This window comes from Salvelinus alpinus, chromosome 2 (assembly GCF_045679555.1).
Source record: "Salvelinus alpinus chromosome 2, SLU_Salpinus.1, whole genome shotgun sequence".
Classification (NCBI taxonomy): Eukaryota; Metazoa; Chordata; class Actinopteri; order Salmoniformes; family Salmonidae; genus Salvelinus; species Salvelinus alpinus.
In genome coordinates, this window is record NC_092087.1 from 63,426,471 (window position 1) to 63,442,414 (window position 15,944).

General features: G+C 42.7%; 1 protein-coding gene across 1 annotated transcript in view; it reads right to left on the reverse strand.

Moving 5' to 3' along the window:
• Positions 1-1,851: 1,851 nt before the first annotated feature.
• The window catches only part of cfap58 (cilia and flagella associated protein 58), a 33,913-nt gene continuing 19,820 nt past the window's right edge, over positions 1,852-15,944 (reverse strand). Inside the window, exons 17-18 of the mRNA XM_071387460.1 lie at positions 15,580-15,713; positions 1,852-2,145 (exon numbers count right to left, since the gene is read on the reverse strand). Coding sequence (XP_071243561.1) covers positions 2,025-2,145; positions 15,580-15,713 — 255 coding nt within the window. The 3' untranslated portion in view covers positions 1,852-2,024. The remainder of the gene's footprint in view (positions 2,146-15,579; positions 15,714-15,944) is intronic.

The window sequence follows — 15,944 nt, forward strand, 5'->3', positions numbered from 1 at the left end:
GTCACCGGCCTACTAGCTGCCACTGACTCTTTTTCCTCCCCCTCCTTATGTGTTTATTTGTTACACCTGTGTTGAGGTGATTATAATTAGTTGGGCTTTATTAGTCAGCCAGCCCGTACGTTTCTTTGTGCGGGATTGATCAGTTGTACCTTGGTATCGGGAGTAGACGAACGTATTGTTTATTTCGTTCGTAGAGTGTATTTGGACTGGTTTTTGTCCCCCGTGTATGGGGCATTTGTTTGTACACCCAGTGTTTTCGTGGGGACATTGTTTAAGCACTATATTGAACTCTCTGTTGTTCCTGCGCCTGACTTCACACCCCCGACACCCAGAGCGTTACATTAGCTAAAATACAAACATTTCCACAGGCATGACAGTGTTGAGGTAATCTCTACTAGCTTGTAATGGTATCTGGCACTGTTTGTCACGAACCGCTAGAACAGGGGTTCCCAAACTTTTTTGGCACACAACCCCACATTGTTATAAGAATTTTATCATGACCCCACCATGTGAAAAAAAGAATGTAATCAACAGCCAATATTTCCTTTTTTGTTTGAGGCTATGGCAGTCTATTACAAATCAATCTGACATTATTTTTGACAATATTTCAGTCGGAAGTATGGTTGGAAGTAACTGAAATGCTTCAGAAAGTTATTGGGAAGTTCAGGAAAACATCAAGGAAAATCCTCAGACAATAATTGTGTATGATCTTCTGTGTAGAAAAGAACATCATCATTGGTTGGAATTATGATATTCTTATAAATTCTATTCTTCAAAAATCAATAGGTACATATCATTAATTTATAAATCCAAAAATGTAGCAACTGCTGATTGACCCTTGGATCAATCAAATTGGTTTTATATAGCCCTTTTTACATCAGCAATGTACAGATACCCAGCCTAAAACACCAAGGAGCAAGCAATGCAGAAGCAGATACTAAGTGACCACCCTAGAAAGAAGGAACCAAAGAGGAAGCAGGCTCTAAGTGGTGGCTAGTCCTCTTCTGGTTGTACCGGGTAGAGATAAAGAGTACATGTTTCCATTAAGGACCGATTGTTAATCAGTTCATGGTGTGCATGCTTGGCAGACTGATAACCACAACAGGATGGAGCACACAAAAATACATTCAAACTTTAATAGATGACCAGCAGGATCAGAACCATAATGGCTACAGAGGGTGCAAACACATCCAAATTGCTTTTCATAATTCAGGAAAACTATGAATTTGAGATAAATAAGTTTAGCTACTCACCTTTCTGTACACTTCACATACAGTATCAGCCTAAGAGCCCATGCTTGTAATGAGGGGCATTATTAAAAACTAATTTGACAGCGATTAGATCACCTTTAACCAATATTTAAAAGTGCAGTATTTGGCTATGTGGGTTGTTGTCCTAAACCTAATCTCTCGTGGACAGACTACGTAACATAAATGGTATCGTAATGTCTGTCAAAAGACTGATGCGACGACTAAAGTGCAGTATTTCCTGTGCTTTGGTTTTACATCACTGGTTATTTGGATATATTAAGATTGTGTGATGGTGGTGCTTAAAGTTGGGATGGGGATTTCAAGCAATGATTTCAAACAGAAAGTTTTCAGAAGTGGTTGAGGGCTTTGGCTGAGAGTTTCCGTTTAGCAGGGTGGAGACTTCACTAGTCTCGTTAGTATAATTTTCTCATTCACCTTTCTCCAGAACCTAAATGGAGTATCTGACGCAATTACACAAGATTTTAGTTCTGGGTTTCCGAGGTTATCCTAAACACACACATTTCTTTCTGAGAGAATGCTGATTGGACTGGCCATTTTCTAACTTCAAACATACATTTTGGAGAAAGGCCAGACTGATACGTGAAGTAAGCTCTATTTATTGAATAAAATCACAGCCCAACTCTGGTAATATTTATTTTTCCTTTATAAGAGCTCTTAAAAACAGTATCGAAAACGATGAGTGTCCTATGAGGGGTGATAAGAGGCAGTGTGTCAAGATGTTGTAAGGCTGGAGGGAGCTTCTTGTCTCTCCCTCTAGGTGGTGATTTTGCCAGGCTGTTTAAGACTGAAGCCTCCACCGGTGAAGCATGGACCGTCGCTGCGCTGGGGCAGGATCACCGACTGTCCCACCTGGGCCAGGCTCCTCTCTTTCTCCCTGCGGACACACAAGAGAGTTCCAGGAAATTTGTCACACAGACACTTGCAGACGCATTCCAAAGTTGCTCCGTCCACACACACATGGTAAGGTCGCCCAAAGCTCTAGCTAATTGATTCTCTGGTCGTCTTCCCAGCTTTTTTGATTTGAGCAGTTGAGTCTCCTCAGAGGAGGAAGGGGAGGACCATCCTCCTCAGTGAATTTCAGAAAAATAGAAATTGTAAAACATTTAAAAAGTTATATTTTTTCAGATAAAACTATAGTAAATACAGTTGAAGTCGGAAGTTTACATACACTTATGTTGGAGTCATTAAAACTTGTTTTTCAACCCCACAACCCAGAATCGCCCATAAGCTTAAATAAATGTAGATATGATTTTTAGGCCGTATCACCCAGCCCTATGTACAAGGGTTGCGAAAATGCAGTGAGTGTGTGAATGCGTGATCCTAATTGATGATGGCCTTCAATGTGAGGTGGGTGATCAGTGATAGCTTCAGACATACTGTACCATAAATTATACAGTTGAAGTCAGAAATTTACATACACCTTAGCCAAATACATTTAAACTCCGTTTTTCACAATTCCTGACATTTAATCCTAGTACAAATTCCCTGTCTTAGGTCAGTTAGGATCACCACTTTATTTTAAGAATGTGAAATGTCAGAATAATAGCAGAGAGAATCATTTATTTCAGCTTTAATTTCTTTCATCACATACCCAGTGGGTCAGAAGTTTACATACACTCAATTAGTATTTGGTAGCATTGCCTTTAAATTGTTTAACTTGGGTCAAACGTTTCAGGTAGCCTTCCACAAGCTTCCCACAATAAGTTGGGTGGATTTTGGCCCATTCCTCCTGACAGAGCTGGTGTAACTGAGTCAGGTTTGTAGGCCTCCTTGCTCGCACACACTTTTTCAGTTCTGGATGCAAATTTTTCTATGGGATTGAGGTCAGGACTTTGTGATGGCCTCTCTAATACCTTGACTTTGTTTTCCTTAAGCCATTTTGCCACAACTTTGGAAGTATGTGTCATGATGTTGCCTGCGTGGGTATAGCAAACCCCATCCCCCTCTCCCTGCCTCCACTCCTTCAACCCATGCTGTGATCACAGAGAGACGTTGTAAATTCCTGAGGATCTCCTCATGGCTAAACAGTATTAAGAGAGAGAGTAAACTTTCAGGACAAAGGAATTCTCTTCCACCTCACAGAACTTGAGGTACGAACAGATTTCATGTTCCGGAAAAAGTATTAAAGGCCGGTGGGGAGTCCAGCTATTAACATGTCCATTGGTCACCATGTGAGAAACTCAGGAGAGACTGTGGGACCACATTACCATACCGCTGTTTATATAATAACCTCAGATACGAGGTTAACATCTGTTTGTTGTATAAAATGAATGAGTGAGTATGATACTGTTTGTATAATTGTGTAATATGATTTTGAACTGTTTAATGAAGGAAAATACAATTGTATTTGTATTTGAACTATTTGGTTGTATTTGAACTAAATCCAAGGACCGCCCCTGAGCCAGTTGGGTCAGAGACCATGGGACCACCCCTCTCTGCTATCTGAATAAAAGCCAACTCTTTAGGAAATTACCATTAGGCCATGTTTCTCTCAATCACGAGAGGACAAAGGTTTGAGAACAGACTGCTGAATCTTTTAACCATCCCACGTGGTTAAACTCTTATACCAATAAGAACAAGTTTTGATATTGATTACTAGTCTGCAGCTAGGAATTCTGTATCATTGAACGCGAAGAAAGACAACCGCCGAAACAATCATTCTTTAACGAATGTCCATCTGAACAATACACAACCGAGACAGAACTTCACTCCAACCAAAACGAACTTCTCTCCAACGACCAAGGACACACACACTGGACGTAACTATATATATATTGATTGCAATTGTTCCCGAATGAGTGAGCGTTCATGTGTAAGGATTAGCATGTCAATTGTTATAATTATGGACTCTGTAGTGAATTCTTAGTCGAACGCAACTTTCCCTTTTGTCTAACAGCCGCCATGCCGGTTTAGCCCACTAGGGCATATTCCTTCCACCATTTCATGTAACTATTTTAAGTTTGTTTGTTTATGCATTTCTGTGAATTAATTAGTTAGTAATAAATAAATGATTTAAGACAATTGATGTATGGATGACTCATAGTGAAGACTGGGTTCGTGCAGATCAGCGATTTACGACTTTTGGAATGAGACTGACGTAAGGTAGAGTAAATACAAATTGAATTAGAAGACCATTGATCAGATAGGAAAATATCTGAAAGGTTAGATTGGGAAATTATAACCTTGTAATCTAATAACTTTCCCTGGTGCCCTCGAATTCATAGTTAGTTAGTTACGTTATTACTCAAGTGGTCGCGTAATCCCTAATTATAGGAATCTATGATAAAAACTAGTAAGTCTTCAATTTAACGATAGCAAAGACACGACATATATGACGCCCCCTGTGAAGGATCTAAGATAGAATTAGTTTCTGCTGTGTAATTCCAAATATCAATTGTGCAAACAGAAATTGTACAAACAGACTGCTTTCTATAAAAATTGGTTGCGTGTGTGTATTCCTATTTGAAGAGGCTACATTGCGCCTCTGGTAGCGGTCTTTTAGCGTCAGAGCAGTGAGTGGTAAATTCCAGATTTAGTACGTTAGGCCAAACGGTACTATTTCTGTCGGTCAATATTAACTTCTAGAGCCAATAAGGTTAGAAATTAGAAGATATTCGTTCGGTGACCGAGCCGAAGTATTTGTCTGCCTACCACACTGTGGAATGACTACAGGCATAGCTATATTTATGTACCGTGTCGCTCCGGTCAACATAACGCTAGCAAAGTAGGCCGAATGGTTTAACGTGAGACGTCACAAGTAAACCTACTCTCTCCATTTTGAGAGGGAAACCTAAACCTATTTTGTGCTTAAAGCGTGATATTTCTGAACAACATAGGGTAAGCACGAGGTGGGAAATCCACGAGGTGCAAGCTAAAATAGAGGGAATTTTTTTTTTCACGTTCTGTGCTGTTTAAAATCCTCCGCCTCGCGCGACGGAAGTCCCGCCCTTTGTACTTCCGTTTGATTTCAGCATTTCGCATCCTGGTGGTAAAGAACCTCAAGTACATCCCTTAAAAGAGGTGGCGAAACCCAAACGTGGATCACGTTAAATAATCCAGCAATCAATTGTTTGGGTCTCATTCAATTTATTTATTTAAATTGTCGGACATACCTTTCTAGGTTCTTCCAATTAAATGAGACATCTTAAACTTCTCATATTAACCTAGATTAAGCACTTCTCAGGTTAATTAAAGTTTAATTCACAAATTGCCTATACAGGTTTGATTTATCATTAAATTGATCAATCAGTAAAATTTGGGTTTTTAAAAACCCAGTCAGTAATCCACTACTGACAGAAGCCCCGACCCAGCGGGAATCCCATGTGGTTTCGGCCTTAGGGAGAAGTGCCACAGTGTTGAATGTTCCAAACATTTGGTCTCCTGTTCACACTTATGATATCCAATCAACAGAGATTGTATGGATTATCGTCTCATTCAATTTAATAAGTTAAATTGTTGAACATAATTTAATGTTCTTCCAATCAAATGAGACACTTTTAAACTTATCATATTAACCTAGATGAAGCCACATCTCATGTTAATTAAAGTTTAATATCCAGATAGCCTACACAGGTAGAATTAATCATTGGCATTGATTAATTAATTCAATTTGCTTTTGCAAATTCATTCACGTCCAACTTCCACAGTACTGACCAGTACTGATAGCTCATTAACGTCTATAAATAGATTAAACTTGTCGTTGCAGCTTCCAATATATTCCAAAACCAAATTTAGGAAAATTAGGAAAAACATTTTTCCTTTCAAAATGTTCTAATAATGTGCAAGCCATCAGAGGGGGTAATCCCCACCCGCCCGCTAATTAGTGAACCTCCACCCGCAAATGTATTGATCTCTGACCTCAGCAGCGATACCAACACTAATTATGCCCTTAGTGGAAAAGCAGACAGCACTTTCCAAAATCAACCATCAGGCGCAAGCCTCGTAAAGGTTCTCTCCAGTCTAGCCCTGATGTCTTGCCACCCGAGATTGGCATCTGTCCAACACCGCAGTGCACAGCTGAAGCACGAGCAGGTGATGGCAGACATGGAGGGACAGGTGGAGAGAACCGGGAAACTAATGACAAATGCAGAAAATGGAAAAATTCTGCTAGCTATGGAGCTGCGCTTGAAAACTGAACAATTAAATAAAATTGCAAAAACGTATGACGATGAACAAGCACAAGCTCTTCAACAACCGTTTTCTACAGGAACAAAATCAAATGCTACTGGAACAACTCGATTTATACAAAACTAAACACAAACTAGATAAATCTGAAGAATTATCTACAAACAGGAGCGCTCAACTTGATAACATGCATGCAGTTATGTTGAACATTACTCAAAATAACACGGTTCTACTCAAAACGCTGCAGACCAAAGACGATCAGTTAATGAACATAATGTCAAAGTTGGATGACAAATCAGCAGAACTCAGTGAAGTCGCTGACCAAATGAATGATGAGAGAACTCAGGTGATGAAAATGGAAATATTGATTTCTAAGCAAGCAGCGGAAATCTCATCACTGAATCTCTCGCTCCGTACTCGAGACCTCTATTTGCAAACCATGACAGATAAGTTTGAGACCGAAAGGAGCAAGTGTGACACTCACGTGTCCAAAATCAGTACTCTAAGCGCTCAAGTGGACTCTGCAATGCAGCAGAATACCACCCTTAGGTACCATCTGGATGAAGTCCAGAATGGTCACGCTCTACAGCGCGACTACCAATCCAAGCAACCGGAGCCCTGTACTCACAGGAGTAAAGACGATAGGTTTCAGACCTTGCCTCCCTCATGTGTCCCTCAGTCTTCTCCTCTTGGCCATTCGGCACTGAGTAATATTGCACCTCTTGGCCAACAACAACAAGGCTTGGCTTCTTCTCTTGGCCTTTCGGCCCCAATCTCTCCACAGGATGAAGCCAACCCTCTCCGCCCGCTTGGCGCGGAATACCTTGACAAACTCGTCAAGTATTTCCCCACCTTTGACCCCGTTCCAGGTCAGCCAAACGATACTGAGACGTTCCTAACTGACATAGAGGACGCGTTGGATGGCTACCCGAACGCTACAGCTTCTGACAGGGTTTACCTGTTGAAGCGAACGTCAAATAGACACGTGACAAGGTTCATTCGTCTACAACAGCAACACGTGCTAAATGACTACGCTAAACTTGCCACAGCTTTGAAAGTAGAATTCAGTGGTTCTGCGACTCGCAAACACAATAGCTCACTGGCTAACACCGTTAAACAAGCTCGGAACGAACACCCACAAGCTTACTATCATAGGCTTCGTTCAGCTTACTTTGGCCTATTCACTGAAACAGGCATGGAAGACCTGTTACCTTTTAAACAAATGTTCCTGTCGAACATGTATCCTACCTTCATTACCTACTTGGGCCCTGCCGCCCACGTTGGCTTGCCTATCTTACAACTCAGAGAGCTTGCAAGCACAGCTTTTGAGGCATCAAAAGTTCACAACGCTAAGAGCCCTGACCACTCGGTTTTGAAGTTTGACCAGGAGCACTCACTCCAGCTAGAGGGTGCATTATCAGGTATTGGAGCGTTGAGAGATGACGCACAACAACAGTTTCTACCACGAAACCATGATTCCAATAACCTCCGCGGTCGAAATAACTGTAAAGTACGTCGCAATCAACATGACTACCGCTACAATCGACCTGTTCGCTACGTTCCTGCACCCAACCCACACAAAGTGTCAGAGCACAAGGGTAACAAAGGGTTGAAGGACAATCAAAACGTAGACCAATGTTCCCCAGAAGTTCCACTACGGGAAGAACTAAAGCGAGAACAATTTGAGAAAAGGGTAAAAGATAAGTCACAAGGACTAGACGGGGAATTACCGGACACCAGGTCCGCAGGAATTAACACCCTTAGCAAGGACGTTAAAGTTCAAATTTCTCCCGCTCTCATTCAAGACCCTATCCAGGGCCCGCTTGATCAAGAAACAAGCCCCCGGGCTTTGCAAATAGACTCTGATACAAAGGTTGCGAAGAAAAAGGTCAAACGCTTCGTTAAAACTAAGCCCACTCAAAATCGTAAAAGTCAATCTGCTTCCACCTTGAACAGAAATGGCACATCACGTCGTTGCGAACAATCACTCCACTTTGTGGGGAATATGTCCACTAACCACGAATCTAAACGCCCGTACCTGGAAACAGTCCTGGAGGACTGCTTAACGTGTCATGCGCTAATTGATTCGGGTGCGACAATATCACTCATCTCTCAAACATTGTTTGATGATCTAAAAAGGGCTTTGAAGCCAACTAAACGTTGGTTAAAAGTAGAACGATGCGACACTACACTTCGAGGAGTCACTCAGACTACCTCGCCTCTCACATTGAGAGTCATGCTGAAACTACACTTCAAGGACGTATCGCTCATTCACCCTGTGTACGTTACCAGCCTCGAAACCATACCCCTGCTACTTGGAGCAGACTTGATGGATCGGTTACTCCCATTGATGGATTGGAAAACCAACCAGGTATGGTCACAGGCCACCCTGCCTTCTCCACTGACCACACTGTCTTCCCCTAACGCTAGCTGCAACGCAGTCAGTCACGAGGGATATCTGTCAAAAGCACCCCTTGGGAAAAAGACGTTTAAAAACCTCTTGGGGCAGAATCCGATCCAAGGAGATATTACTATATCTCGACACATTCCATCAGCCAACCTGATTGACCATTCTTTTCATGATTTCGAGCCAGCTGTCTCTGTTAATAAGCAACTTCCCTCCTCCGTGCAGTCGTGCAATACGGTAGTTGAGATGAACTCCTCTTGCCCTTCAGACATTTCCGCAAGTACTGCGGCCGTCTCAGCAAGAAAAACATTGATGCGCAGAGTATACTCTGCTTCCGATGATACACCTTCCGCTTTGTTGGGGACTGTCAACCCTTACAATGACACTAATGGCGTCAGTCCAGCAACTGACCCGATGATTCCCACTGGTGAAACACTTTGCGATATCACAGACCGATATCCTCGTCTCAGTTCGCAGGTACTGAAGAGGTTGCCACACGCGGTGGGGACTGACATGCCTCGACAGCCACTGAGCGTTTTGAAGCACAAACACCAGGAGATTTGGTTGAAAGGTTACAGCCATTCTCATAACAACGCGGCCGCTGACAACTCGTACATCGGGTCCGATCTTTTCATTTGCGCCTCGGACACCAACACCACCCGCTGGTGGGGGGGTCCCGAGACACAAAGGGGGGGAATAGTAGCCCAGACCCATGATGAGCCTCATCGAGGCCGGTGGGGGGGTCAAGACTATGGACAACACCGTACGAGGCCGCCAGAGCATAAATCAAATCTAGTTGTAAACTCCTCTATGAGAACATTGAGGAGCAGACAGGCCCCTAGACAGGGATTATCTTAGAGCACATCTAAAAATAGTACTGAGGTGTACCGCACTGGTCGTAAAGGAAGTCCAGTGGACTTGTCCACCTCCAAAACAAATGGCAATAATAATCATTCCTTGCCATGCGTAGGTTCAACTACAATACAACTAGTAAAATGCTCCAATCATGTGTTCCGGTATTATAATATTTCAAAATAAATCGGTAGGATAACTGGTCCCTTTGAGCACCAGTACCAACACCAGCAACAGTCAGTCTAGCTACAATCAGTAAGGAGGTTAGAGACCTAACCAATCAAATTACCCTTGACAATAGCGACATAGGAGTCACTCAGAGTGCAACACAGGGAAGGGAATCTCCAGTGCACTCTTCCAATGGTTAACACACATGCCACTAATAAATAGAATCCTTCATTCAGGAGGAAAATTATTAGAATCACTAACCATGATCACACCACGTACGACGGGTCCAAGACTTATAGTACTTCCGTCGTGAGGTTAGCTCCTCCGTGGATAACATAGCTATGAAATAGACGTCATACCTATCACCACTACAATAGTGGAAGACACAGTGACTTAGTAAAAACTACTACAGACTCCCTCGACGCCAATTCTGACTGACCTCCAGGCATCGACCTGAAAATTTCCTGACTACGTCAGACTCTTTCTGAACAAGTTGTAATCTGCCAGGATACTTGGTTTTCTTCCCTTGACATGTGCGCTTGTTTAAGCATAAACGCACATGCACAACGGAACATCCAATTAGGATTTATGCTAGGATCACTTAAGGGTCCAAGCAAAATACCAGCCTTAGTAAAGTTGAACATTTACTTCTAGGCCTTTGTCTCTACAGCACTCACCAGTTTCCATCCCAGAAGTCCATCCCTGTAGACTGCCCAAAACTAGTGCCTTACAGCTGTAAAGTTATCATATAGTTATCAACTTAGGATAGTGCCTAAGCAACACACCAAGTAGGAAAACCCTAGATATGGCGTTAGAGACAATGCCATGATAGTCATTTTGCCAGAACATTGGACGTATATAGAATACAGTCCAATTAGATGATTTTTGTGTGAGAACTATATTTTGTATATTTTTGTTTTGTTTATGCTTTCATTCCTTTTCGGTTCAGTTCCTTTGACATTTAGGAAGTGATAGAGCCATAAACAACTTCCCCATACAACATTCACTTAGTGCCACAACGCCGCTCATTGGGGAATGAATGTAATTATATATATATATTTCATGAGTGTGTGTGCGTTGTTAACATCTGCCTAAGTTACTGCTCAGATCTTCCAGTCTGGACGACAACCAGACGACGGGTCCGGAACGGCGACCCCAAATCCGGACACCCACGGCCCATCCTTGTGGCGGCATGCCCGCTGTCAGAGAGCCTACCAAGGTAAACCACCAAGGGGGGGACCGCAACGGCGATCACCAACCAGGACATCCCCTGGCCCTCCCTGGGGTACTTTGCAGCTTCCAGGGAACCTACCAAGGTACATCACTAGAAGGGACCGCAACGGCGATCACCAACCGGACATCAACTGCCATCCTTGTGATGGACTGCTCCGCTTTCAGAGAATCCTACCAAGTTCAACCACCAGAGGGGACTGCAACGATGATCTACAAGCAGGACACCACGTGTTCATGATTTTATGTTGATTTGTAACTTGCAGGACAAACAAGATCCAAACCACCAGGGGGGGTATGTCATGATGTTGCCTGCGTGGGTATAGCAAACCCCATCCCCCTCTCCCTGCCTCCACTCCTTCAACCCATGCTGTGATCACAGAGAGACGTTGTAAATTCCTGAGGATCTCCTCATGGCTAAACAGTATTAAGAGAGAGAGTAAACTTTCAGGACAAAGGAATTCTCTTCCACCTCACAGAACTTGAGGTACGAACAGATTTCATGTTCCGGAAAAAGTATTAAAGGCCGGTGGGGAGTCCAGCTATTAACATGTCCATTGGTCACCATGTGAGAAACTCAGGAGAGACTGTGGGACCACATTACCATACCGCTGTTTATATAATAACCTCAGATACGAGGTTAACATCTGTTTGTTGTATAAAATGAATGAGTGAGTATGATACTGTTTGTATAATTGTGTAATATGATTTTGAACTGTTTAATGAAGGAAAATACAATTGTATTTGTATTTGAACTATTTGAACTATTTGGTTGTATTTGAACTAAATCCAAGGACCGCCCCTGAGCCAGTTGGGTCAGAGACCATGGGACCACCCCTCTCTGCTATCTGAATAAAAGCCAACTCTTTAGGAAATTACCATTAGGCCATGTTTCTCTCAATCACGAGAGGACAAAGGTTTGAGAACAGACTGCTGAATCTTTTAACCATCCCACGTGGTTAAACTCTTATACCAATAAGAACAAGTTTTGATATTGATTACTAGTCTGCAGCTAGGAATTCTGTATCATTGAACGCGAAGAAAGACAACCGCCGAAACAATCATTCTTTAACGAATGTCCATCTGAACAATACACAACCGAGACAGAACTTCACTCCAACCAAAACGAACTTCTCTCCAACGACCAAGGACACACACACTGGACGTAACTATATATATATTGATTGCAATTGTTCCCGAATGAGTGAGCGTTCATGTGTAAGGATTAGCATGTCAATTGTTATAATTATGGACTCTGTAGTGAATTCTTAGTCGAACGCAACTTTCCCTTTTGTCTAACAGCCGCCATGCCGGTTTAGCCCACTAGGGCATATTCCTTCCACCATTTCATGTAACTATTTTAAGTTTGTTTGTTTATGCATTTCTGTGAATTAATTAGTTAGTAATAAATAAATGATTTAAGACAATTGATGTATGGATGACTCATAGTGAAGACTGGGTTCGTGCAGATCAGCGATTTACGACTTTTGGAATGAGACTGACGTAAGGTAGAGTAAATACAAATTGAATTAGAAGACCATTGATCAGATAGGAAAATATCTGAAAGGTTAGATTGGGAAATTATAACCTTGTAATCTAATAACTTTCCCTGGTGCCCTCGAATTCATAGTTAATTAGTTACGTTATTACTCAAGTGGTCGCGTAATCCCTAATTATAGGAATCTATGATAAAAACTAGTAAGTCTTCAATTTAACGATAGCAAAGACACGACATATGCTTGGGATCATTGTCCATTTGGAAGCCCCATTTGCGACCAAGTTTTAACTTCCTGACTGATGTCTTGAGATGTTGCTTCAATATATCCACATAATTTTCCTACCTCATGATGCCATCTATTTTGTGAAGTTCACTAGTCCCTCCTGCAGCAAAGCACCCCCACAACATGATACTGCCACCCCTGTGCTTCACGGTTGGGATGGTGTTCATCAGCTTGCAAGCGCCCCCCTTTTTCCTCCAAACATAACGATGGTCATCATGGCCAAACAGTTCTATTTTATTTCATCAGACCAGAGGACATTTCTCTAAAAAGTACGATCTTTGTCCCCATGTGCAGTTGCAAACCGTAGTCTGGCTTTTTTATTGGACTCGTTTTACTGTGGATATAGATACTTTTGTACCTGTTTCCTCTAGCATCTTCACAAGATCCTTTGCTGTTGTTCTGGGATTGATTTGCATTTTTTGCACCAAAGTACGTTCATCTCTCGGAGACAGAATGCGTCTCCTTCCTGAGCGGTATGATGGCTGCGTGGTCCCATGGTGTTTATACTTGCGTACTATTGTTAGTACAGATGAACGTGGTACCTTCAGGCGTTTGGAAATTGCTCCCAAGGATGAACCAATGGACCGGGGAAGGACTGCCCGTTCCATGATCTCGCCATCACGGTTGACAACTCCATTGTGTCCTCCTCCCAGAGTGCTAAGAACCTTGGCGTGATCCTGGACAACACCCTGTCGTTCTCAACTAACATCAAGGCGGTGACCCGTTCCTGTAGGTTCATGCTCTACAACATTCGCAGAGTACGACCCTGCCTCACGCAGGAAGCGGCGCAGGTCCTAATCCAGGCACTTGTCATCTCCCGTCTGGATTACTGCAACTCGCTGTTGGCTGGGCTCCCTGCCTGTGCCATTAAACCCCTACAACTCATCCAGAACGCCGCAGCCCGTCTGGTGTTCAACTTTCCCAAGTTCTCTCACGTCACCCCGCTCCTCCGCTCTCTCCACTGGCTTCCAGTTGAAGCTCGCATCCGCTACAAGACCATGGTGCTTGCCTACGGAGCTGTGAGGGGAACGGCACCTCCGTACCTTCAGGCTCTGATCAGGCCCTACACCCAAACAAGGGCACTGCGTTCATCCACCTCTGGCCTGCTCGCCTCCCTACCTCTGAGGAAGTACAGTTCCCGCTCAGCCCAGTCAAAACTGTTCGCTGCTCTGGCACCCCAATGGTGGAACAAACTCCCTCACGACGCCAGGTCAGCGGAGTCAATCACCACCTTCCGGAGACACCTGAAACCCCACCTCTTTAAGGAATACCTAGGATAGGATAAAGTAATCCTTCTAACCCCCCCCCCCTTAAAAGAGTTAGATGCACTATTGTAAAGTGGTTGTTCCACTGGATATCATAAGGTGAATGCACCAATTTGTAAGTCGCTCTGGATAAGAGCGTCTGCTAAATGACTTAAATGTAAATGTAATGAACCAGACTTGTGGAGGTCTACAATTTTTTTTCTGAGGTCTTGGCTGATTTCTTCTGATTTTCCCATGATGTCAAGCAAAGAGGCACTGAGTTTGAAGGTAGGCCTTGAAATACATTCACAGGTACACCTCCAATTGACTTAAATTATGTCAATTTGCCTATCAGAAGCTTCTAAAGCCATGACATAATTTTCTGGAATTTTCCAAGCTGTTTTAAAGGCACAGTCAACTTAGTGTATGTAAACTTCTGACCCACTGGAAATGTAACACAGTGAATTATAAGTGAAATAATCTGTATGTAAACAATTGTTGGAAAAATTACTTGTGTCATGCACAAAGTAGATGTCCTAACTGACTTTCCAAAACTATAGTTTGTTAACAAGACATTTGTGGAGTGGTTAAAAACAAGTTTTAATGACTCCAACCTAAGTGTATGTAAATTTCCAACTTCAACTGTATAATTGTGTTTTATGCTTATTGCACATTTATAAAACACAGACTAGCCAGCTAGTATAACAGTATTTGGCTAAAATGCTGCAAGCGGTACCCTAATGCCCTGCGACAAACTGAGCACTCATTTTCGCAAATCAATGTTTATTGATACTCTCATTTTAGTAGTGTCTGCTCTGTGCGCAATTTGAGTAGTTGAAACATAAAAAGAATATTGTTCAAAAAGTTTATTTTACTATAATAGAGAAGTTATGTCTAAATGTGTTTTGGTGTCCAGATGACCGATTCTGTTGGACCAAACCTCAAATGCAAATAGCGAGTTGAAACCACTTGTCAGAGAAGATGTGATCTCTGAACTTTGTTAGCGTGAGAGGCAGGGGGAGAGGGGCTTGGTGTGTGTGTAAACCATAGAGGAAGAGGCGAAGCGAGAGGTTCCACTCTCGCTAAAATCTGTCCAAAATAAGGCCAATGTGTTTCTATGAGCTTATTTTGGACCTAAGCTAGTCACCTGCCTTCCCGCCTTTGGGACAACGACTCCCATTGTTAGGGCGGAGATGTGCAACTCGTCATTATATACAGATCTCTGGTGTAAATGGGAAGGTGCACACAGCACAGAGGAGCGAAGGAGATGAGACCAAAAATACAACATGAGAACAAGCGGACATCATAAAAACGAAAAATAACAAAACCTTGATTCTTGTGATACAGGCATTTGGAATATCGCGCAAAAACATACATTCAAATTCATTTGATATATCGCCCAGCCCTACTTGAACAGTTCAATCAGTTTAGATCAGAAACCCCAGAATGAGCTCAGGGGTGATTCTCGTGGTTGGTAAGTACTATACCAGGGTAATCTTTACCTGCACTGCTGTTCTTTGCGTTTCTGAGTGAGGTACTTCTTCTTGATGTTCTGCAGCTCATGGGCCAGTCTCTCAATCTCATACTTGTACTCCTGTGTCTGGGACTCATACATGTTCAGCTCTGATGACAAAGCCTGGATGTGGGGGATTAAAAGGACATCTAATATAAATCAACTTCAAGCAGCAGCATAGGACTAAACTGAAAATGACATAGCCAGGTAAAAAGCTACTCTGGGCCTGTGAGCTTGGCTCGCAAGCCTGTGCATGGTCCTGCTGTATCTGAAGTGGCCATTTCTCTGCCAGTGGTCAGAGCTGCTTGGAAGTGGAGAATGAGAGAGAGAGAGAGAGAGAGACAGGCAGACAGA